Source organism: Monodon monoceros, unplaced genomic scaffold (genome assembly GCF_005190385.1).
Source record: "Monodon monoceros isolate NGI ecotype Baffin Bay Population unplaced genomic scaffold, NGI_Narwhal_1 Super_Scaffold_13, whole genome shotgun sequence".
Taxonomy (NCBI): Eukaryota; Metazoa; Chordata; class Mammalia; order Artiodactyla; family Monodontidae; genus Monodon; species Monodon monoceros.
The window spans coordinates 76,790,204-76,812,944 of record NW_021703769.1 but is presented as its reverse complement, the minus strand read 5'-3'; the positions used below and the strand labels follow the sequence as shown (position 1 = coordinate 76,812,944).

Here is a 22,741-nt window from a genome sequence, read left to right as displayed (position 1 = left end):
TGCTGAGCTGCACGGTCCTGCTAAGGGGCTGCTGGGGTTAATACAGCCTGTGCTGCAGACCCCTGAGCCGGCTTCCTCCCGATTTTCACCTCCTGGGTCCCGGATGTAAGACAGAGTGTGTGCCCGACCCAGAGTCTGGCGGACTGGAACACGTTTCCTGGCAGCGCCACCGCCATGCTGGGCCCACGCCTGCAGCCACTTCCCTGTACCTCAGTTTCCCTATCTAGAAAATGGGGATGACCATGGTCCCTGCCTCACGGGGCCAGGGGTGCTTTGCCATCTGGTGACGTTGTGATGTGATCCCTCCTGTTCTCTGCCCACAGGTGAGTGACAATGGCGGAGAGCACGTGACCTGCACAGACCCTTCTCTGCCCACCGAGTGGCACCACCATGCAGAAGCCCAGCGGCCTGAAGCCCCCCGGCCGCGGGGGGAAGCACTCAAGCCCCATGGGCCGGACGTCCACTGGATCAACCTCGGCCTCTGCCACTGTGACGGCTACTGGCTCCAAGGAAGGTGCGCAGGGCCAAGGGTGGAGCGGGGGTGGGTAGTGGTTCTTCCGGAGGAGCCAAGGGAACTTGGGCTGCTCCCTGACCAGCCTGGAGGCCAGCAGTTCCCAGAAGTTCTTCTTGATGTCTGACCACATCCCTTTGAAAATTAACGGGCAGGGACACATGCTTTATGTGCAATTGTTCCTTTTCACGCTCCTCCAAATTTGGGAGGCGGTACCACTGTTGGCTTCCCTTAGGGATGAGGAAATGGAGGCCCAGGGAGGCATGGCAACTTGCCCACGTCACTCAGCCTGGGAAACACAGCCCGATTCAAACTCCAGCCTCTGCCAGCCTCCCTGCCCCCACTCATTCCCCTTCCAGGGTCTGAAATGATCCCCATCTTCCCATCAGCTTTCTTGTCTACCACCCAGACCTATGCCCTTTGAGCTTTACTTGTGTAACCTGTAGTCCTCCTGCTGGTGGGCAGAGGGTTCCTGGCAGGGCAGGGATAAGGCCAGGTGCTCGGGCTGGATGCACCAGCTCTGAAGGCAGATGGGTTGAGGACAGCTGTTAGCTATTGGCTTTTTCTAGTGATAAAAAGTAAGAGAGTCCACTCTGTAATATTTGGAAAGTTTGATGTAGGGGTAAAATTGCCTATAATCTTCCCTAGAGGTAACTATTACTATTTTGGTTTATATCCTTTCACTTTTTTTTTTAATATATATCTTTGCAATCATGCTGCATATACAACTTGAAAATCTGCTTTTTTATTTTTTTATAAATTTATTTATTTTATTTTTGGCTGCATTGGGTCTTCTTTGCTGCACGCGGGCTTCCCTCTGGTTGCGTCGAGCGGGGGCTACTCTTGGTTGCGGTGCACGGGCTTCTCATTGCGGTGGCTTCTCTTGTTGCGGAGCTTGGGCTCTAGGTGCGCGGGCTTCAGTAGTTGTGGCACGTGGGCTCAGTAGTTGTGGCTCACGGGCTGTAGAGCGCCGGCTCAGTAGCTGTGGCACATGGGCTTAGTTGCTTCCCGGCATGTGGGATCTTCCCGGACCAGGGCTTGAACCCGTGTCGCCTGCACTGGCAGGTGGATTCTTAACCACTGTGTCACCAGGGAGGCCCTCTTATTTTTCACTTTGGTAAATAATGCTGTGATGAACATCTTTGGCACAAATTCCCACTTTGACGACACTCCAGCCAGCAGGGTAAGACAGGGTCCATCTCATCTGATTGGCATAGAAGTTTGGAGAGGCAAAACCAGTCACAGACCAGACTGGGCAATCTGGGCCCTGGGTAGGGGCAAGTGAAGTTTGAGCCAAAGGCACGGGCAGTTGACAGAACCAGGTCCCTGGGAAAGCCAGACAGCTAGCATGGAAAGGTGAGGAAGATGTGTCATGTGGCCCGTGGACTGCCCTGCCTGGTACAGGCTCGTGTGGAGGCCCAGACAACCCCTTTGAAGGTGGCAAATCCTCCTTTCCTCATTTCTGAGCCTCAGAAGAACCTAGGCGGGGGGAAAAAGCAAGGGGAAAAGGCTGTTCCAGGTGAGGGAACAAGTAACAGAAGGACCCTGAGGCAGGAATGGATTGTTTGTTAAAAAAGAGAAAGAAGACAGGTCTGGGTAAAGAAGAGTGTGAAATGAGGTTGGGGAGGGTGGCAGAGGCAGGTGGTGAAGGGCAGGGGGACTGGGTTTGTTTTAAGTGTGATGGAAGCTGTTGGAGGATGTTAGCAAAGGTCGTCTGGTGGTGTTGGCATTCCTCAGGCCACCAGGCAGAGGGCGGGTTGCAGGGGTTAAGAGCGGGGCTGGGGAGACTGGTGAGGAGGCATGTGGTCACCCGGGTGAAGATGTTTGTACTCACTTCCAGGGCTGTGGGAGGTGAAGGGGCTGACCACAATGGGTGGGCTGCAGGGAAGACTTCCTGGAGGAAGTGTGAGTGAGCTCAGCCTTAAGGAAGGAGGGAGTGTAAGTGTGGAGGAGGAGGACGATGTGGGGCCTGGAGACAGAGCATGGGCAGAGGCACCAAGTGGGCCTAGTGGTCTAGAGCGGGTGGGAGTTGTATATCCCACTGGCTGGAGAAGGGCTCCAGCCAGGCTTGGCCCTGACCCTCTTCTCCACTGGAGAGAGCCCCTAGCACCTTCTGGATTCTTTCCTCATTGCCTCCTCTCTGATCCAGAGGGCCTGAGTTCTGGCTCTGATCCAGCTCTAATGTCCCTCCTGTGTGACCTTGGAAGCATTACTTAACCTCTCTGAGCCACAAATGGGATAATGTCATTTCTCTCAGGGAATCAAGTGAGTTAATAAATGAGAAGTGCCTGCAGGCACAAGACTCATTAAAGAGTAATTTCTTTTCCTTTCATCCCTCCATAATCTCATTACAGAAAAATTTGAGTGATAAAAGAAGGAACTCCCATTACCCCTCCATTTAACCTAATCATAGCCACCACTGTGACATATTCCTTCTGGTCTTTTTTCCTGTTCACATGTTGTTGTTTCAAGCAGTTAAGTCATGGGTTGTATCCAGACTTGCATCCTACTGCTTCACATTTGATTGCGTTCTATGCGAAGTGCCCCCCGCCCCCGTGCTATGGCAGTGTCCTCTTTGCCATCATTTTGAATGGCTACATCCTGGTCTCTCGAGGGAAGGGGAATGGACCACACTGTGTGGCCTGCTGATTGCCTCCTGGTCACACCGCATGGTGGTCTGGGGGCCGCTGAGGGTGGGGCCTGGATGGTCTGACTCTGCCTGGACCCCAACCCCGCAGGGCTGTTCCCGTGCCGGGAGAGGAGGTGCCGCTCCATGAATGCCCGATTGATCACAGAGACACGCCCCCTGCCGAGGGACGCGGTGGCGGCAAAAGGCTGCAGCTGCGGTTGGTGCCGCCCTCCTTCCCGCTCTGACACCTGCTGCCTTTGCAGGTCAGAGGGAGACAGACCCCCGGGCTGGGGGAGGGAGCAGAGAGCCGGGAGCAGTTGGCCAGGGCAGTGGAGCCCTGTGACAGGGGAAGGGAGGTTTCTGCGGCCCAGAGCTGCTTTCGTCCCTGCTCCAGGTCTCATAACAAGAGTCCCAGCAGAGGCGGGATGTGTGGCAGCAGCAGGGGAGGACGGTGGCCCCATTCCTGGCCCACAGGCTCCCTCACCCACCCCATGGAACTGGCCATCAGCTGTCCGAAGTGCTGGAGGTGCCCACCCCCATGGGAGGCTGGGAGGCTGGGACTCCGGAGGTGGGTGCTGGAGCACCAAGAGAGGGTCTGGCAGAGGCTGGAGCCTGGTGGTGGCTGGAGGGGGACAGTTGCTCTGGGAATCGGGGCAGTGGCAGCCTCCCAAAGCATGAGCTCAGCCTCCGGGCAGAGGATCTGCCAAGGGTCAGGCCTGGGCTGATGCCTCCGCCCCGCCCGGCCTTTGTCGGTTCCCAGAGCCGCAGGACCAGAGGGGCCGTGGGAGGGGGTCTCTTATACCAGGAGGTGGCCCAGAGGTGGTCAAAGCAGGTGCAGGGGAAGGCGGTCTGGGACCCACCAGTGGGCCAAAACCTGGGTGGGGCCTCTAGGTCAGGGGCAGCCCAGCCAGATGGGATGGACCCCCTGGAGGCTGCTTCAGATCAGGCAGTCGGGGCGGGGGAGGGGGTCCTCGCTCAGGAGGTGACACTGGCGTGAAGATCTTAGTGACAAGCAGGAACCCGCAAGGTCAGGGAAAGGGCATCCAGGCAGAGGCAGTAGTGGCTACAAAAGTCCTGAGTCTTGAGACCTCTAAGGACGGGGATGGATGGAGAGCGGCTTGAGAGGCCTGGGGAGGGTTGTGAATGGGCCGGGGCAGGAGAGGCGACCGGAAGGGAGTTGGGGAGCTGTGACCCAGGCCGCCTGGGGGTTGGGAGCCTATCCTGGGCCTGAGGAAGATGTGGGGGGAGCTCAGGTCTCCGGGCTGGTGGCCCAAGATGCTGCTGGGGCTAGGCCTTCCATTTGGGTCAGGAGCAGCCGCCGGTGGCCGGGCAGGTCCAACACTGTTGGGCAGTCGTAGGAACCACGGCAGGCTGTGCATAGGAGTCCTTAGTCCTTCCCGGGGTCTGCTTCTGAGCCTCAGGTGGGGGCAGGCCAGGCTAGGCCGTGGGTGTCCCTCTTGGGACAAGAAGGGCTGGCCGCAGGGACCTGGGGAGGGCTCTAGGGACAGGGATAGACCATAGGCCACTGTGAGGTCCCTCTGCCCTTGCCCCCCACTGGGGCAGGAGGACCCTTGGAGGACCTCTCCCACCCCTTGCCCTGTGGTCCAGCCCCAGAGATTTCCCATCTAGGAGGGACAGCGTTTGACACTTGTGTGTCACAAGCCGGCCCTGCAGCAGGTGTCTTATCACATTACTTTCTCATTAACAACTGAGTGAGAGAACTGCTCTTCTGTCCATTTGAAAGATGACAGAACTGAGGCTTGGAGGTCTCAGCTGAGTTGCTCAGAGTTACAGGGCCAGAGGGTAGCAGGGCTGGGCTTGGTCTAAAGCTGGTTCAGGCTGCTGGTACCTACGGCCCCCGGGTTGAGGCAGCTGCGGTGGCTGGACTCGAGTCTACTCCTACACTCTGCTCAGGCACCGGCTAGATGGGCGGGCTTGGAGGAGCCATCCATTCTCGTTAGGTTGGTCACGGCTATCCCCCAGTGTGCCTGTGGCCTTTGCACACGTGGGGGACCCAGGACACAGGAGGTCGAGGACGCGTGTGCATGGGCGTCCCCCTCAGAAAAGCAGCGGGCCACTTGGGGCAGGGTCCACTTCCTATATGTTGATCTCCCCCAAGGGGCCCAGAGCTTTGAAGTTCTGGCTTATTGAGCTGGGGCCCGGGTGCTCCCACACCCTGTGGGTGCTCCAGACATGGGAGCCAGCCTGACGTGCCCGGGGTGGGGTGTCCCACAGAGCTTCACAGCTGGCCTCTAGTCCTAGACACTGACCCCACTCCATTCCACCCCCGGAGGTTTGTGTCTTTCACCTTGATCCCCATGCTCCCTACGAGGGTAGGTGGCTTCATCCCCGTTTTAACTGACCTGTGCCAGATGCTGCGCAAACCTGGGCAGAACCGGACCAGCTGCCAGCCCTTGCTCCTGCAGAGCTAGCCCTGGCTCCAGGCGGCACTCACTCCCTTCAAGGTCAGCTCTCTTGCTCTCCTCCCCTGACCACATCCTAAACTTTTTAATGGCATCAGGATGGGGAAAGCCAAGCTGAGCTTTTCTGTGGCTGGGCTGCGGATGGGCGGGGGGCAGGGCAGCCTCCTAATGTTCCTGACGACGCCCAGAATCGATCGGGAATGGGGGCGGGGGGGGAGCTGGGGGGAGCAGGAGCCCAGCTGCCAGCGCCCGCCCGCCTGCCTGCCGTGGCTGGCGTGGCTGTAGCAGGGCTTCTCCATGGGAAGCTGGCTCTGCTCCTTCCAGGGTAAGCCTCCCGCATCTTTTTCTCCCTGGGGCCTCAGCTGAGTCTGCTGGGTAGGGGCTCTTTCCCCCTGGTTTGGGAGTAAAGGGAACAGAAGGGGGCTTCTGAGTTCCCTTTGGCTCAGGAAGGACGCTGAGCAATCCTTGGGACTGGGGCCCGCCCCGGTACGGCCTGGTAGAGGGTCCCTTCTGCAGGGATGGATGGCTGGAGACGGCGTAGCAGGGGAGATGCCGGGCCTGTGGTGGCCACAGGGGGCGGGCCCTGCCTTGGTCAGAGTGGGTTGGGAGGGGTCTTTCCAGAGACCATATGGGCGGGGCGCTGTCAAGGGACTGACTGGAGGGTGGACCGGGCTGGGGGGCTCACGGTGGGAAAGCTGGCGCCCTTGAGGAATGCTCTAGAGACCCCATCCCTTCCTTTGGACCTCGGTGTTGAGTCCCTGCCAGGAGAGCCGGGATCTTAGAGCAGAAAGCTGCTTTGGGGTTTATGGGGCATTTATGTATGTTGCATTGGGGCCACCAAGGAGGGGAGGTCAGGGTCGTGGCCAGGGTATATTTCAGCCCCATTTTGGGGCCCCGGGGATGGAGAGGGGGTCTGTGTGGACCCCACCTCCCAGGGCTTGTCTTTTGGGTGGGGTGCAGACATGTACCCTGGCAGCCTGGGTGGCAGGCTGTGCCAATCAGGGAAGAATGGAGTTCCGTGGGGTGGCAGTGCCAGTGAGGGGTGGTGGAGCTGGCCTGATGGGCAGGCAGGGTTTCCTTAGGCGACACAGAGAAAAAAATGCTATAATTTTAGGCCAGAGTGACCGTGTACTGCCTGAGACGGCCCTAGTTTATGCTTGTGGTCTTGGCATGATACTATATTAATAGCACCTCTTTTCTCTCCACCGTGTCTAGTTTTGGATTATAAATTATGTAGTCACCTTATTTATAGCCCTTCCTAAGTCATCACACTGCTCATTTGCACATTAAAGGCTCTGACAAGTCCTGCAGCAAAGTAACCTTAACTTTGCTTAAGCCCCTGTTCCTCAAGTTGTTTGAATTTGGAGATTAAGGTTTTGTTTTCATGATACTTATTAACACCTTGTTGAACTATGTTCTATGGAACGTTTATAGATACGCTTTTTTTCCCTCTGGCTTTCAGGGGCAAAGGGCCAACTTCATCATGCTCCTTGGTGCATGTCATATCATCACTGTGGGTCCCTCCAAGGCCCCTCTTGTGGGTTTTTTTTTTTTTTTTTTTTTGCGGTACGCGGGCCTCTCACTGTTGGGGCCTCTCCCGTTGTGGAGCACAGGCTCTGGACGCGCAGGCTCAGCGGCCATGGCTCATGGGCTCAGCCGCTTCGCGGCATGTGGGATCTTCCCGGACAGGGGCACGAACCCGTGTCCCCTGCATCGGCAGGCAGACTCTCAACCACTGCGCCACCAGGGAAGCCCAAAATTAAGTACATTCTATTAAAAACATAGGTAATAAATATTCAAAACTCATGACTTCTAGTGGTTCTCCTAGTAGTGTTTATACCACTACTACTACTACTATTTTACTACTGGTAAAAAAGCTACTATTTACTACTAGTAAGATTTTGTAGCATCTGTGTTTTTTTTGTTTTGTTCTGTTATTTATTTATTTATTTATGGCTGCACTGGGTCTTTGTTGCTCCCATGGGCTTTCTCTAGTTGCAGTGAGCAGGGGCTACTCTTCATTGAGGTGCACGGACTTCTCATTGCAGTGGTTTCTCTTGTTGTGGAGCATGGGCTCTAGGCGTGCAGGCTTCAGTAGTTGTGGTGCACGGGCTTAGCTGCTCCGTGGCATGTGGGATCTTCCCAGACCAGGGATCAAACCCGTGTCCCCTGCATTGGCAGGCGGATTCTTAACCACTGCGCCACCAGGGAAGCCCCAGCATCTGTGTCTTTGAGGTTATTTACTCTATGTTGGAAATACTATATATAATCTCTTCCCAATTCTGTGTTCAGTGGCATCATGCTGGTAGCTTGAGATGGATCATGGTGGGAGAATTTACACTATGGAAATTGGCAAAGGCTACAAAATCAGGGTTATTATTATTATTTTCTCTTGGAGAACTAGTTAAGCCTTTCCCAGCACAGCACTGGCTGGAATATAGGTGGAGAGGTAGTGGATGGAGACCACCCCATCAGAGAGGACCACCAGTGTGGGCCAGGGTGGAGGACTGGGGAGGCCCCAGTCCTGTCACAGGAACAGGGAGCCTTGAGAGGAGCATGGACAGCAGGGCCAGGCACCACAAGGCCGGGAAGGGCCCCCTGCAGTGCAGCGAGGCATCCTTGCAGGAGAAGTTTCCAGAGCGGGGAGGGGTCAGGAGCTGAGGGTCAGAGAGGGACTGGGAAGCAGAGTCTTATTAGGGCATGGAACCGTTTCCTTCTAGACACTGCTGGGTGGAAAAATACCAACTGCAGGAAGAGCAGAGGACCGAGTAATATGTGACTACAGCCTGGCTTGTGTTTTTGACTTTTAAGTACTATACACACACACACACCCCTACACGCACAGGATAAAGCGTGGAAAAACACACACCAAGATGTTAACTGTGATTATGTTTATATGATGGAACTATAGATCCTTTTCTTTTTCTTTTTTTTTTTTTTTTTTGCGGTACGCGGGCCTCTCACTGTTGTGGCCTCTCCCGTTGCGGAGCACAGGCTCCGGACGCGCAGGCTCAGTGGCCATGGCTCACGGGCCCAGCCGCTCTGCGGCGTGTGGGATCTTCCCGGACCGGGGCACGAACCCGTGTCCCCTGCATCGGCAGGCGGACTCTCAACCACTGCGCCACCAGGGAAGCCCAGGTCCTTTTCATTTTTTTAATCAGTAACTATGTTTAAAAATTTTTCTGCACTGGACATGAATGATCTATGTAAGAAACATTTAGAGAGAGAAAAGCTTGTTTGCTGGGAAGGAGAATGGATGACAGCAGGAGGGGGCGAGGTGAGGGAAGCTGTTTTGTGGGCCAGGGAGGTGTTCATGCCACCCGTGGGCTCGGACCTCTGTCGGAGGGCCATCGCGGGGAGAGGAGAGAGGTGGCGGGGAGGCGGGTCCCAGGGAAGACCAAAGCGGGATGGAGGTTTGCTTCTAAAAGGAGAAGAGGGTTCTTAGCTTTCCTCTGGAAACACAGGGAAAATGGGAAGGGCTCAGGGAGGTACAAAGGCGGAAGGGAGACCAGGTGAACCGGAAACTGCCTGGAGTGAGCCTCAGATTCCTTGACTGAAGAAATGGGAGCGACGTTCTGCAGCTCGGATTGTTGACTGTTCCGTGCACCCAGCACAGAGCCGGTGTGGGCCCCCGTTCTGAGCCGGCAGTGCAGTGCAGCTTGCATGGAGGGCCTGCTGCGGGGAACCAGGCTGGGTGCTGGAGAGGAAACAGCCCGTGTGAGCTTCCATTTCAGTCTGGAGGCAGACATACACAGGTGAAGACGGGGTAAATCTCTTGAAGAATGAAGTGAGTAGAGGGTGCTGCAAGTGGGTGGGCTTTTAGGCGAAGCAGTCAGGGAAGGCTGCTCCGAGGAGGTGAGGGAACGAGCCCTGTGACTGTCAGGGCAGAGGTTCTGGGAGGTGCTCCCACCTCTGTTTGCAATGAGCCCTCTCTCCTCAACCCCAGGGCCCCGTGGACCTTGGTGCCTTCCTGCCAGGCAGAAGGCCGGCTGAGTTGTAGCTGCGGTCCTGGTGTTCCCCCCACCGCTTTGCTGGGCCCACTTTGACACTGGGTGCTCAACGAATGGGGTCCCTGGTGGCTGAGATTCGGCAGGTATGAAAAATGCCTGTCTCCGCTTCCCAGGCAGGGCAGGACCAAAGCCCTTGCAGAAGCAGGGGAGGATGCGCTCTCATCTGGGCACCTCCCACCACCCCCGCCTTGAGCGCCCCCCCCCCGCTCACGTTGGAACAGGCCACCAGCTGCTGTCACGCCACACCATGTCCTTTAGCCCTTTTTATCAAAGTTCTACTTTGAACTTGAAACCAGCAGTCAATTCCCTTGTGCCTGGTGTCTGGGGAAGGGTCAGCTGCTGGCGTGAGGTTTAAGTCTGTTGCTGCCCTTTGCTTTCTTGGGGCTTTGCCGAGCCGCTGCTGGTCCATGTGGGAACTAGGAGGGCGGGGAGGCCCAGGCCCTGCCCTCAGGGAGCCTCCAGAACCACCCCAGAGGCTCAGCCCATCAGTCAGGTCTCATAGCTCTGATGACACGCCCCCTCCTCTGGGAGAAGAGGTGGGGCTTGTAGCATGTCAGTGCTGGCCAGTACCTTAGCAATTTCTGACCTCGCCCTTTGTTGCCCCGTGGGGAAGCTGAGGCCCAGATATGGGAAGGGGCTCGGCCAGGCCCAGCCAGTGTGTTACTAACGGCTCCCTGGAGGGAAGGGGGCTCTAGTGGGGTTGCCACACTTTCCCCAGCTCAGGCGGCTGCAAGCTGCCCGGGGTGAGCGGGGGAGTGGGTGAAGGTTTGTGCCTGTGAGGCTGGAGCACCAAAGAGGAAAAATGCAGCAGAACACCCAAGTGTGGTCGCCAGGCTCGTGACCTGGATTTTATTTTAGCAGCTGTTCAAACAACTGGTCCCCGGGGCCTGTGACCTCTGGAAGGGGCAGGGGTGGGGAAGAAAGGAGATTACCTGGGGGTCTGCCTGGGCCAGGACAGCTGGGAGGACAGCTGAGTAGGCAGCTTCTTGCCAAGAATAGCCACGCTGGGTCCTCCTCGACCTGGGACCCTTCTCTATGCTCTCTGCACAGACAACAGGTAGGGCAGGGTCTCACCTGAGCCATGGCCATTCCGTTAAGCAGACATCACAGAGCCCCTCAGCACGAGGAAGTGTTCTGGAAACGGATATGGGAAGGGCACTGACACCTGCTAGACACCTCCTATGCCTGCCTTACAGGGAAGCTCTGAGCCAGACCAGGTGGGCCTGGCTCCTGCCTGGGTAACTTTGGGCAAGTTTTATAACCTCTGTTTCCTAACCTGCAAGATAAGAATATAATACAGAAAAAGTACCCAGTCCAGGGCTTCCCTGGTGGTGCAGTGGTTGAGAATCGGCCTGCCAATGCAAGGGACACGGGTTTGAGCCCTGACCCGGGAAGATCCCACTTGCCGCGGAACAGCTAAGCCCGTGCACCACAACTACTGAGCCTGAGCTCTAGAGCCCGCAAGCCACAACTACTGAGCCCACCTGCCACAACTACTGAAGCCTGCATGCCCAGAGCCCATGCTCCACAACAAAAGAAGCCACGACAATGAGAAGCCCGTGCTCCGCAACGAAGAGTAGCCCCCGCTCGCCGCAACTAGAGAAAGCCCGTGCATAGCAACGAAGACCCAACACAGCCAAAAATAAAAAAAATAAATAAATGAATTTATATATATATATATATAAAAAAAAGTACCCAGTCCATTGAGGGCACGTAGCCTCACTTCATGAATTGTAGCTGCTGTTTTAATGATGAAAACCTTGACCCCTCGTTGTCAGCAGGACCCACGGGCTGCTTGGGCAGTGTTACGAGGGACCTGGAACACCATCTAACTTGTGGCTTCCTCCCACTATGGCTGCTTTTCGGAGCAGGTTTTTTTTTTTTTAAGGAACGGGCCCACCTGACCTAGCGGGGTTCCCAGGCCCCGTACTGCTGTGATCCCAGCAGAAGTTCCTTGTAACAGGATTGTCCTAGATGAGAACCAGGGACCCGGAGCTCAGCCCAGGCACAGGGAACAGCAGGACGAGGTCGGCTGCTCTGGTGGGGGGGGTGTGTGGTGGGGGCAGAGCCATGGGTCCAAGGTCACCAGAACTTGCTGGAAGCCCTTCTTCTGCCCCCTGATCCTTTTGTGGTTTTAAATTTTTTCTAATCCCTTAGTTTGAGGATCAGTCATTTTCATCCCAGTAAGAACGGTCAGCACTTGTTCACTTGTGTGGCCCAGGCACCGTCCCTAGGGCTTTGTGTCCATCACTGTACAGCAGCCCCGTGGCAGAGGGCAGGTGAGGAGACCGAGGCGGGGCTCCATGGTCTGCTCCCTCAGCCACTGTGGCCTCCACCTTGTGGGATCTCAGGGGTGGAAGAGAAGAGCCTTGGGGACACCCCCCACCCCCACCCCCAGGGTCCCACAGAAGGAGAAGGAGACATCCCTCTGCAGGAAGGAGTACAAGATGAGATTGTTCCCTGCTCGAAGGGAACTGTAGGGTTTGGTCAGAGTCTAGGAAACGGGTCCATGCAGAGGAGTCCAAGATTGGGGTGGTTGTAGTTTAGGGCTTGGCATGGCGGGTGCCTTGTGCACATTTCCTGGACGAATGAAAGCGCCCTGCACCAAGAGCCAGGGGCTGTTGGCCGGACCTTGGTGCTGCTGCCTCCTGCCTGGGGGGCCTAGATAAAGCACCTGATATCTCCAGGCCTCAGTTTCCTCATCTGTAAAATGGGATCATGGAATCACTTCACAGGGTTAACTGAGGGTCCAATGAGCTACTGTATGTATGTCTGCCTCTTAGCACAGAGCATCAATTCGTGGGTGTGATCACTCTGGTTGTTAATTAAGTTCAGTAGCAAAGCTCACTGATTTCCCAGGAGCCCAGCTCACAGCTGAGAGGGAGCCCCTTGCCCCTCAGTTAGGACGCCCATCCTGGCTCCCCAGGCCCTGGCTGATCACATGCTTTCCCACCACTACCAGTGCCCCGGAGGGAGAACCTGCCTGCTGGAGCTCGTATGTCAGCCCTGTCCTGGAGTTGTGTGGCTTCCTCATCTCCCAGAAGCTCTGTCCTTCCAGCCTTGAGACAGCATGCAGCCAGGCCTGCGGCCCCAGGCTCCTTGGCCTTGGGTACAAAGAGGATGCTGGTGGAGCCGCTGCCCCTGTGGCCCCTCTACTGGCTACCCATGGAAAGGACCAGAAACACAGGCAGCTCTGATAGGGGCATGGCAGTGTCTGCTTGCCTCCTGTCCCCATCTGTATTTGAGAAGTCCGTCAGCCTCTGGAGTAGAGGAGGAAAAGGATGAGTCCTTCCCTGCCTGATACTTGGTCTGGCAGGAAGGAGGGGCAGCCTCCAGACCTTGAGGTATAAATGGGCAGGCTTGCCGGCATCCGCTTGCACAGGAGGCCCTGCGTGGGGCCCAGGAGCCAGACGCGCACAAAGCATGGTGGGTTTGAGCTCTGCTTTGTCCTTTTGTGAGCAGGTTGCCCCCCTTCCCTTCTTCTTCTGAGTCTAGAGCACATCAGAGCCCAGGCCTGGGAGGCAGGCCCCCTCCAAGGGTTTGAGTCCCCATTTCTGCTGTGTGGTCTTGGGCGAGGCCCTGGCCTCTCTGAGTCTCAGGGTCATTCTTTCTGTAAAGAGGGGCTGGATTAGGGTACCCAGTTCAGGCCAAAGAGCCTGGAGTTCAGTCCAGCAATGAGGTTAAGTGCTTCCGCCTCCCACCCTCCTCACACCCCCTTCTCCTGGTCTGTGTGCCCTGAGGCTTGGCCTGCAGCTTGGGGACCGGGGAAGAGAGGGAGACTCAGGAGTGGAATAAGAGGGTTTTCTGGCTCCTTCCTTGTCCCGAGATGTCTGTGGTCAGCTGCCAAGGAACAGTAAGGAGCCTTTTGTGGGGCCCAGAACTGGCTGGAGAAGAAGGTGGGGGGCACAGAGATCCCCCCACAAGACCTGAGTCCCACATGGGGCCATGGGCGGCCTCAAAGTAACAGCTGAGGGCCTGAGCCCACCGGGATGCGGAAGTAGCAGCTTGTAACCCTCGGTCATGGGTTCATTCTGCCCTCAATTTCGAGTGACCCTGAGCAGTGGAAAGCCTTCAGAGGAGGCACTGTCCTGAGCTTTTCATCCCTAGAACTTTCCAGAGGGGTTGGCAGAGTAGGGAGCCACCCGGGGATGCCTACGGCCCAGGAAGAATGAGACCCGCCCCAGGCCCCACTCCCAGCCCCGCCTGCCTCAGTTTCCCCCCGGCCAGCTGGACTACGCGCTCCTGGGACGGCCGAGGGTCCAGCCCCCACCCGAGCCCTAACCGCCGCCTCTCTCCTCCACAGGCTCCCCCCTGCACAAGCAGGCCTCGGGCCCCCCGGCCGCAGCCCCCGCCGCCCCCGAGAAGCCCGGCGCCAAGGCGGCCGAAGTGGGCGACGAGTTCGTGGGGGACTTCGTGGTGGGCGAGCGCGTGTGGGTGAATGGAGTGAAGCCGGGCGTGGTGCAGTACCTGGGCGAGACGCAGTTCGCGCCGGGCCAGTGGGCGGGCGTGGTGCTGGACGAGCCGGTGGGCAAGAACGACGGCGCCGTGGGCGGCGTGCGCTACTTCGAGTGCCCGGCCCTGCAGGGCATCTTCACGCGGCCCTCCAAGCTGACCCGGCAGCCTGCGGCCGAGGGCTCGGGCAGCGACGCGCACTCGGTCGAGTCGCTGACCACCCAGAACCTGTCGCTGCACTCGGGCACGGCCACGCCGCCGCTGACCAGCCGCGTCATCCCCCTGCGGGAGAGCGTCCTCAACAGCTCCGTCAAGACCGGCAACGAGTCGGGCTCCAACCTCTCTGACAGCGGCTCTGTGAAGCGGGGTGACAAGGACCTGCGCCTGGGAGACCGTGTGCTGGTGAGTCCCCCCAACCCAAGCACTCCACCCCACGTAAGTGAGCTGGATCCCCAGGACTGGGCAGGGTGGGGGACCCACGGGGCTCGGGTGGGGTCCAGTCTGGGGCACCTGCTCCTGGTCAGAACCACAGAGTGACCAGGGAGACAGGTAAAGTGGGTACCCTGGAGACTGTCACTGTGTGACCCTGGACAAGTGTCTTAACCTTCCTGGGCCTCGGTCTTCCCATCTGTAAAATGAGAACTTTAATAGTACCTGCCTTGTGGGTTGAAATGTGTGAATACATGTTAATGCCTTTAGACAGTGCCTGATACTTAGTGCCCTCAAAATGTTAGCTGTCATTGATATTATCCATTGATCCAGCCCACCAGCGTGGATGTGCCAGGATTATACTGGAAAAGGCTGGGGACCAGAGTGCTCAAGACCCTTGGCCCTCCACTTCCTAGAGTAATGAAAATAAAAACAAAAATAAACAAATGGGACCTAATTAAATGTAAAAGCTTTTGCACAGCAAAGGAAACCATAAACAAAACGAAAAGACAACCCACAGAATGGGAGAAAATATTTACAAACGAACCAGCCGACAAGGGATTAATCTCCAAAATATACAAACAGCTCATGGAGTCAATATCAAAAAACAAACAACCTATTCAAAAAAAGGGCAGAAGATCTAAATAGATGTTTCTCCAAAGAAGACATACAGATGGCCAAAAAGCACCTGAAAAGATGCTCAACATCACTGAGAGATGTTGAGATGTTATTAGAGAAATGCGAATCAAAACTACAATGGGGTATCATCTCACACGGCTCAGAATGGCCATCATCAAAAAGTCTACAAACAGTAAATGCTGGAGAGGGTGTGGAGGAAAGGGAACCCTCCTACACTGTTGGTGGGAATGTAAATTGGTACAACCATTATGGAGAACAGTATGGAAGTTCCTTAAAAAACTAAATATAGAACTACCATATGATCCAGCAATCCCACTCCTGGGCATATATCCAGAGAAAAACATAATTTGAAAAGATACATGCACCCCAGGGTTCACTGCAGCACTATTTACAATAGCCAAGGCATGGAAGCAACCTAAATGTCCATTGACAGAGGAGCAGATAAAAAAGATGTGGTACATATATACAATGGAATATTAGCCATAAAAATGAACGAAATAATGCCATTTGCAGCAACATGGATGGCCCTAGAGATTGTCATACCGAGTGAAGTAAGTCAGACAGAGAAAGACAAATATGATGTGATATCGCTTATATGTGGGATCTTTAAAAAATAGTACAAATGAACTTACCTACAAAACAGAAATACAGTCACAGACATAGAAACAAACTTATGGTTACCGGGGAGGAAAGGGGGGGATAAGTTGGAAGATTGACATATACACACTACTATATATAAAATAAATAACTAATAAGGACCTACTGTATAGCACAGGGAACTCTACTTAATACTCTGTAATGACGAATATGGGAAAAGGATCCAAAAAAGACTGGATACATGTATATGTATAACTGACTCACTTTGCTGTACACCTGAAACTAACACAACATTGTAAATCACCTATACTCCAATTAAAAAAAAAAAAAAAAAAAGACCCCTGGCCCAAGGTTGGGTGGTTCAGACATCTCATCAGCTCTAACCCTGAGTGGTCAGGCAAGCCGGCTTACAGCCTCACTGAGCTGTCCTTGGGGGTGCCTGGGATCTGAGGGCACCTGCTGGCCATGGCCGCTGCAGGGAAATCAGGCCCGGGTTCGTGCCTTTGCTGCTACTTCCCAGCCGTGTGATGCTGGGTGATTCACTTAACTGGGCCTCATTCCCACTCATCCGTCATCTGTCCATTCATTCAGCAAAGCGGGCGTAGAGATAACTCCCGTGCGATACGTTCGTTGGGATCATTGAGAAGCTGCTGGCCGTGGAAGGGCATCGTAGTTACCAAGGGCTCTGGCTGTGCAAGACCTGGGTAGTGTCATGTGAGTGCCCTGTGGGGCGGGAAGTGGAGCCCCTTAGGGTTATTGACCATCCCTGAATGCTCCTCAGGTTGGGAGAGGAGAGAGGTTTAACCCCAGTGTGATCCTGCCTGGAACTCCCCTTGCACCTGCTCCCCCCTCAGGGAGTGAGAACTGGACGTACTGAGCAGGGGGCACTCAAGCTGTCACGAGGCAGGCCCTGCTCTGGAAATCTCCGCCAGACTGCAGCCCTTCAGCAGCATTGGCGGTAGCAGCAGACAGGCCCCAGTGACTTCCCAGCCTGAGACTGGGTTGCATCCTGTGGTTTGAAACACCGCTTTCTCCAGGGCGAATCCATGTCCAGCACTTTCTGCACCTTGTCTCTCTTGGTTCTCCCCACTGCCTTACGCAGTGGGTGTTATCTCCCCATTTTACAGATGAGGAAACTGGGCTCAGCCCTGGAAAACAGCCTGCCCAGGGCTACTTAGCCAGGAGGTGCTGGGCCATTCATTCCTTTATTCACTCATCAACTGTGACTGCCCTGGAAACAGGACATGCTTGGATTCTGGTGGGTTGGGGAGAGGAATTTGAAGGAGGGATTTACTTTCACCTCAAGGATGGAGCCCCACATGCCCCACCCTAGTCCACAGCTTCCCTTGGGTTAGTCCTCCAGCCTGGACCGCTGTGCACAGCCAGGATCCAGCTGGCTCGGCCGACCCTGGGACTTGCTACTTCTCCCTTGTGCCTTCTATAAACACCTGACACAGTATCTTCCTATCCCTACCCCTCCCTTTAACAAATTATATCCTGGACATGAATGAAGGTAGAGGCCTGAGCTTATACTATTTGAGGATGGGGGCTTTTTAGGAAACAACAATACAAAAAATATTGCTTTCGCAAATTTTACAAATCACGTGATCCCATGAATGTATTGTCAGGGCCCTCCCCACCCAGAGCCTCCAGAGAGGCTGGTGTATGTCAGGGGCTCTGATTACCTAAGCTACGTTAGCTTCACCAGCCACAAACCTACTTCTGACCCGGGTCAAAGGCATGAACGATATTTGTTATTTTTGAACATAAATAACAGAATTTATGTCTGTTAAGTTACACTGCTCTTCAGTGATACCTCTGGGTCCTGGTTTCATTTGGGCCTCAACACTACCCCAGGAGGTACGTGTACTCGCCAAATAGTCGTGGGCAAGTTGTTTATCCTCTCTCTGCCTCAGTTTCTTCACCTGTAAGATGGGGATAAAAGTTCACCTGCTGGGAATTCCCTGGCAGTCAAGTGGTTAGGACTCTGTGCTTTCACTGCCAGGGCCCAGGTTTGATCCCTGGTTGGGGAACTAAGATCCTATAAGCTGCACAGCATGACCAAAAAAAAAAAAAAGTTCACCTGCTGCATATGTAGTGTTTAGAAGGTGGTCTGGCTCCAAGTAAGCTCTGTGAAGTGTTAGCTGGTATCAGCATTAAAGTCCATGAAGGGTGGGCATTCTCCCTGGGCCATGGGGTCCTGGGCACAGGGAGGGACTGAGCTCGGGGAGCCTCTCTGAGGTCACATAGCGGCTCACGTCGGCCTGCATGTCCTTGGCTTTCACTGGCCGAGTGCTCGCTGGGAGCGGAGCCTTGTGCCAAGAGCTTTACACACAGAATCCATTTCCTCTTCAACCCTGAGGGGCCCTGGCCCCCGGAGGAACCCCTGGGAGGGTGACACAGGGGGAACATGCCTGACCTTCCTGGAATAGTGTCACTTAAATGCTGGGCATCTTGTCACATGCCTGCCAGAGCGAAACTGGCAGAAGTTTCAGGTGTGGTTTGGAGTTTCCACACTGAGCTGCATGGACTCACCTCTTACTATCCCAGCTGCCCACGACGCGCATGCTCATTGTTCCGTTTTACAGGCTGAGGATGAGAATCAGGCCTGAGTTTCCCACAGCACCCAGAGTGGAAGTGGCAGAGCTGGGCTGTCCTGCCTTTGTCCTTCCCGCCCTCGGCCCCTCCCCCGCCCCAGGACACACACAGGCACACACACACACACGCACGCGCGCGCACACACAGATAACCTTTCTGGCTAATCCCTGAAATTCCTCCAGCATTGAATCATTCTATTCCGCCCCAACTCCCTCTTCTGAAATCCTCCCTCCCCGAGTGCTCCCGTAGCTCGGACTGGGTGAGTTTGGGGTAGTACTCAAGGATCCTGGGTGTCTGGAGTTGGGGCGCATGGCAGAGGTGGGAGCAGAGAGATGCAATGACTTGTCCAAGGACACGCAGAGTTTTAGAACATGCCTGGCACAGCTGAGACGGGACCCAGGCCCACTGGCCCAGCCTGGTGGGACCCTGGCATCCCAGGCCACCTCTCTATTTCCTTCTGCCTGGGAACACTCACCAATCCCTTTGGTCCTGGGCACCATCCAGGCCTGGGGAGCCTATGGGGGGGCACTCGGCTGCCTAGCTGGCCGGAGACATAGCTGCTGTGTGTGTTCCCCAAGGTGTGGTCCCGAGGGTCCATCCCAGGAAGTGGGTCTGTCCGCGTGGTTTTAGGGATGTTGCTCCAGAGGCAGCAGGGCTGGTGCGGCAGACTCTAGAGCCAGCCATTAGTTTGGGATTTAGGTCGTGGAAGAGAAGAGACATTCCAGGGGAATTAACGGAGAAGCAGGAACCGAGACTATGTAGAAAGGCAGCTTGAGAACTGGTGGCACAGAAGAGGGGTAGGAAGGCAGCCCCACCCGGGGGCTGATCCAGACTCAAGACAGGCCTGCTGGGGCAGAGACCACCGGGCCGTAATCACTCATTGTACAGGGAAGGACCGTGAAGGCCAGAGAGGGTGAGCGGTTGCCTGGGGTCACACAGCACATCATGGGCTGGCCTGGAACAGGAGCTCTGGGCTTCTATCTATCAGTCCTGGAATGTCCTCTGTATCCCCCCCACCCCGAGTGGATCCAGCAGTCCAGGTGGAGGGCTGGAAGTATCTTGGTCAGCTACAGTTGCCAGCATGGGGTATGATTAGCAAGGACCAGAGGAGGCTGTCTCAGGAAGGAAGAGGCCTGGCTGGTTGCTTGTGGCTCCAAGAGGTGCCCCAGGGCCAAAGCCGCAAGGAATGGATGTCAGTGGGGTAATGGGAGAGCTCTGACCCCCAAAGATGTCAGATGGCTCATAGGTTGCTGTGGAGGGTCGAGTTCTCCAAAAGTAGGCGCCAAGGTGGGGTTTGGGGTGTTTCTTAGGGCTTTTAACTTCTGTGAAAGATTGGGCAGAGGGAGAAGTCAGACCGCTCTGCAGGCCAGACAGAGTCTCGGCCAACCTGGGGCAGCTCTGGAGCGAGATTGCCCATCACAGCGTCCCATGCTGAGCCAACGTGTCCGGGCCTTTCTGCCCCGGCCTCGCTCAGTCACCGCATGTGAGTGCCCCATCTCAGGTGAGGGGCTCCGCACAGCAGGGCAGCAAGGGCTTCCTTGAAGTGGGATCTGAGTGGAGCATCTCCAAGTACTTGAAGTCTCTGCCCCTTTATGTCCCTTCATGTACTGGCCACAGAAGCATCCTGAGGAGGGTGGACCAAGAAACCTTTCCAGGGAATCACCTCTACTGCTGACACCCTCTCCCGGCGTATATCCCAAATCTCCCTGCTGGTGCCAGCCTGGCCTTGCAGATAACCCAGAGTGTACCAGCCCACGAGGCAGTCTGAGCAGCCCGGCCCCTCTGCACTGGGTGGGTAGGTTCTTTGCAGGGCTGTATCCTGCCTGCTGCCCCCTCGGTAGCTGGCCTGGGCAGTGTGGGACCAGCCTCCTGAGAGATGAGGAATGAGGTTTTCTCTCTGCAGGTGTCTCCCTCTCTCCTCAGGCCCCGGTCAAGCTCCCACCACTCTGCTGAGAACTGACACCCAGCCGGGCCATCTGTAGTGTAGAGGCTGCAAGGTGGCCTCTGGGGTGTACAGGCCTGGGCGTGAGCTCAGCTCTGCCCTTCACAGCAGTGTCCCAGGGCAGGGTGCTGAGCCTCAGTTTCCTCATCTTTAAAATGGGCCTGATATTCCCATTTCATAGGATTTGTATAAATTGAATAAGGAAGGGACTTCCCTGGCGGTCCAGTGGTCAAGACTCTGAGCTTCCACTGCAGGGGGCGTGGGTACCATCCCTGATCGGGGGACTAAGACCCCGCATGCCATGGCGTGGCATAAATAAATAAACAAACAAATAATTAGAATAAGGAAGACTCCCGGCATGCAGTGAGCCCTCGGGAAAGGCTGGTTTTCTTTCCTTGTTCTGGGTGTTGTTTCTTCACCCCGGAGTCTTCACAGCTGAGGGGCAAGTGCTGTGATGCCCAGTGTCAGTCCTGGCTGTAGACGGGAGAGGTTTGTGAGGACCGGCCAGGGGGCATCCTGGGGGCTGCTGTCCTGGGTGCTCAGGCAGAGGGAGCTGGTGTCTGTTGGGAGTGGGGAGGGGTGAGCAGGAGGGGACTCGGTGGCCCACCGAGCACACAGGGCTGCTGGGCCTCCGTGTTCAGGCTCTGCTAATAGGGGGCAGAGCCAGGTAAGGCAGGGGGCCCAGGAGGTACTAGAGCTGCCTCCTGCTTCCTCTGTGTGTCATGGGGCTTCTGGCTGGGTTCCATCAGGGTTCCATCTCCCGTCTCGTGTGTCAAGCCCTTAGTCAACATCTCCACTTAACCTGCATTAGTTTCCTATGGCTGCTGTAACGAGTACCATAAACTGGATGACTTAAAACAGAAATGTACGCTCTCCAAGTTCTGGACGTTAGACATTTGAAATCCCAGGTGTTGGCAGGGCCATGCTGTCTCTGAAGGATCAAGGGAAGAATGTGCTCCTTGCCCTTCTCTTGGGTTCTGATGTTGCCTGCACTCCTCGGCGTTCCTTGGCTTATAGGTGCACTCCTTGGATCTCTGCCTCAGTCTTTACATGACCTTCTTCCCTCCGTGTCTCTTCACTTACAAGGACACCAGTCATATTGGATTAGGGCCGCCCTAATGACCTCATCCGAATGTGATCACATCTAAAAGACCCTATTTTTATTTATGTATTTGTTTGTTTGTTTATTGGCTGCGCCGCACAGCTTGCAGGAACTCAGTTCCCCGACCAGGGATTGAACCCGGGCCACGGCAGTCAAAGCCCGGAATCCTAAGCACTAGGCCGCCAGGGAACTCCCATAAGAGACCCTATTTTTTAATCAGGTTACACTCATGGTCGTGGGAGTCAGGTCTTCAGCATGTCTTTTTGGGGAACACAGTTGAAACTATAACACACCCAACCCCCATCCCCGACCTGCTTCCCCGCCCCACCGTCCTCCCCCCATCCTCCCCATCTCAGTAAATGGCACACGTGTGTCTCCAGCAGACCAATCCAGGAACTTGGCAGTTGGCCTTACGTCCTGTTTTTCTCTCCTCCTGACCACGTGATTCATAATCAGGCCTCTGGTACCGCCTCCAAAATACACCCCAATTGGTCCCCAGCCCCCCACCTCTGTGGGCAGGTCCTCTCTCTCCAGCAGTGGAACTGCCGCCCCCTCCTTGGTCTCCCTGCCCCCAGCCCACCACCTCTGTGGGCAGGTCCTCTCTCTCCAGCAATGGAACCGCCCCCTCCTTGGTCTCCCTGCCCCCACTCAGGGCCCAACACTCCAGGAGCCCCCGTCTCACGTGGGATAAAACCCACCCATCTTCCCATGGCCCCCAGACCCTTGTGGTCTGCCCGCCCACCCTCGTATGATCTGACTTCGCCCTCCGTCCTGGCTGCACTCGGCCGCCCTGGCCTCCTTCTCTTTGCTCCCGTACCAGGCCATTGCTTCTGCTGTGCCCTGCTGACCTCCTCCACCTGGGACTCTGACCCCAGGGCTCCCCACAGCTCACTGTCCCGCTTCTGTTAGGCCTCTGTGCTAATGTCACCTCTTGGAGACGGGGCCCTCCGGTACTCGTCCACGTAGCTCTTGTCATCCGCCTGGAATGACAGCATTCACTCACTTACTGCTGGGCTGTCTGCTTCCCGCCCTGACGAGGAAGGTTGTGGTGTTTTGCTCACATGGTTGCTCCCCCAGTGCCTGCAACAGAGCCTGGTGCCAGGAAGGCGCTCAAACCTTCCTGCTCAGTGAATGACTCACGGCCCTGCCAGGTGGTTCTGAGAGGGAGTGAGGTACCTCGTGTATGACGTCGATGCCGCAAAAGCTAGTTGAGCCCCAGATGCCCCTCACTAGCTGTTCAGGTCAGCGACCGTGGACATGGTCAGGGAGGATCACTGAGAGGGGCTGCTCACCTCTGTCCCCTCATCTCCCTGAAGGTGGCCCAATGGCACCACTCACCTGCCCGTCTCTCCCGGGCAGCCTCTTTCCTACCAGGACCCCCTCCTTCCCCGCTTGCTCTGCTTTTCCGC

The 22,741-nt window shown here is 55.9% G+C and overlaps 1 protein-coding gene across 3 annotated transcripts in view; it reads left to right on the top strand.

Annotated features, from left to right (window-relative positions):
• CLIP2 (CAP-Gly domain containing linker protein 2) overlaps window positions 1-22,741 on the top strand; it is a 76,289-nt gene that overhangs the window by 19,082 nt on the left and 34,466 nt on the right. For all 3 annotated transcript variants that reach the window (XM_029220582.1, XM_029220584.1, XM_029220581.1), the window contains exons 2-3: window positions 324-514; window positions 13,877-14,427. In XM_029220582.1, the coding sequence (XP_029076415.1) occupies window positions 391-514; window positions 13,877-14,427 (675 nt within the window). In that variant the 5' untranslated portion in view covers window positions 324-390. The remainder of the gene's footprint in view (window positions 1-323; window positions 515-13,876; window positions 14,428-22,741) is intronic.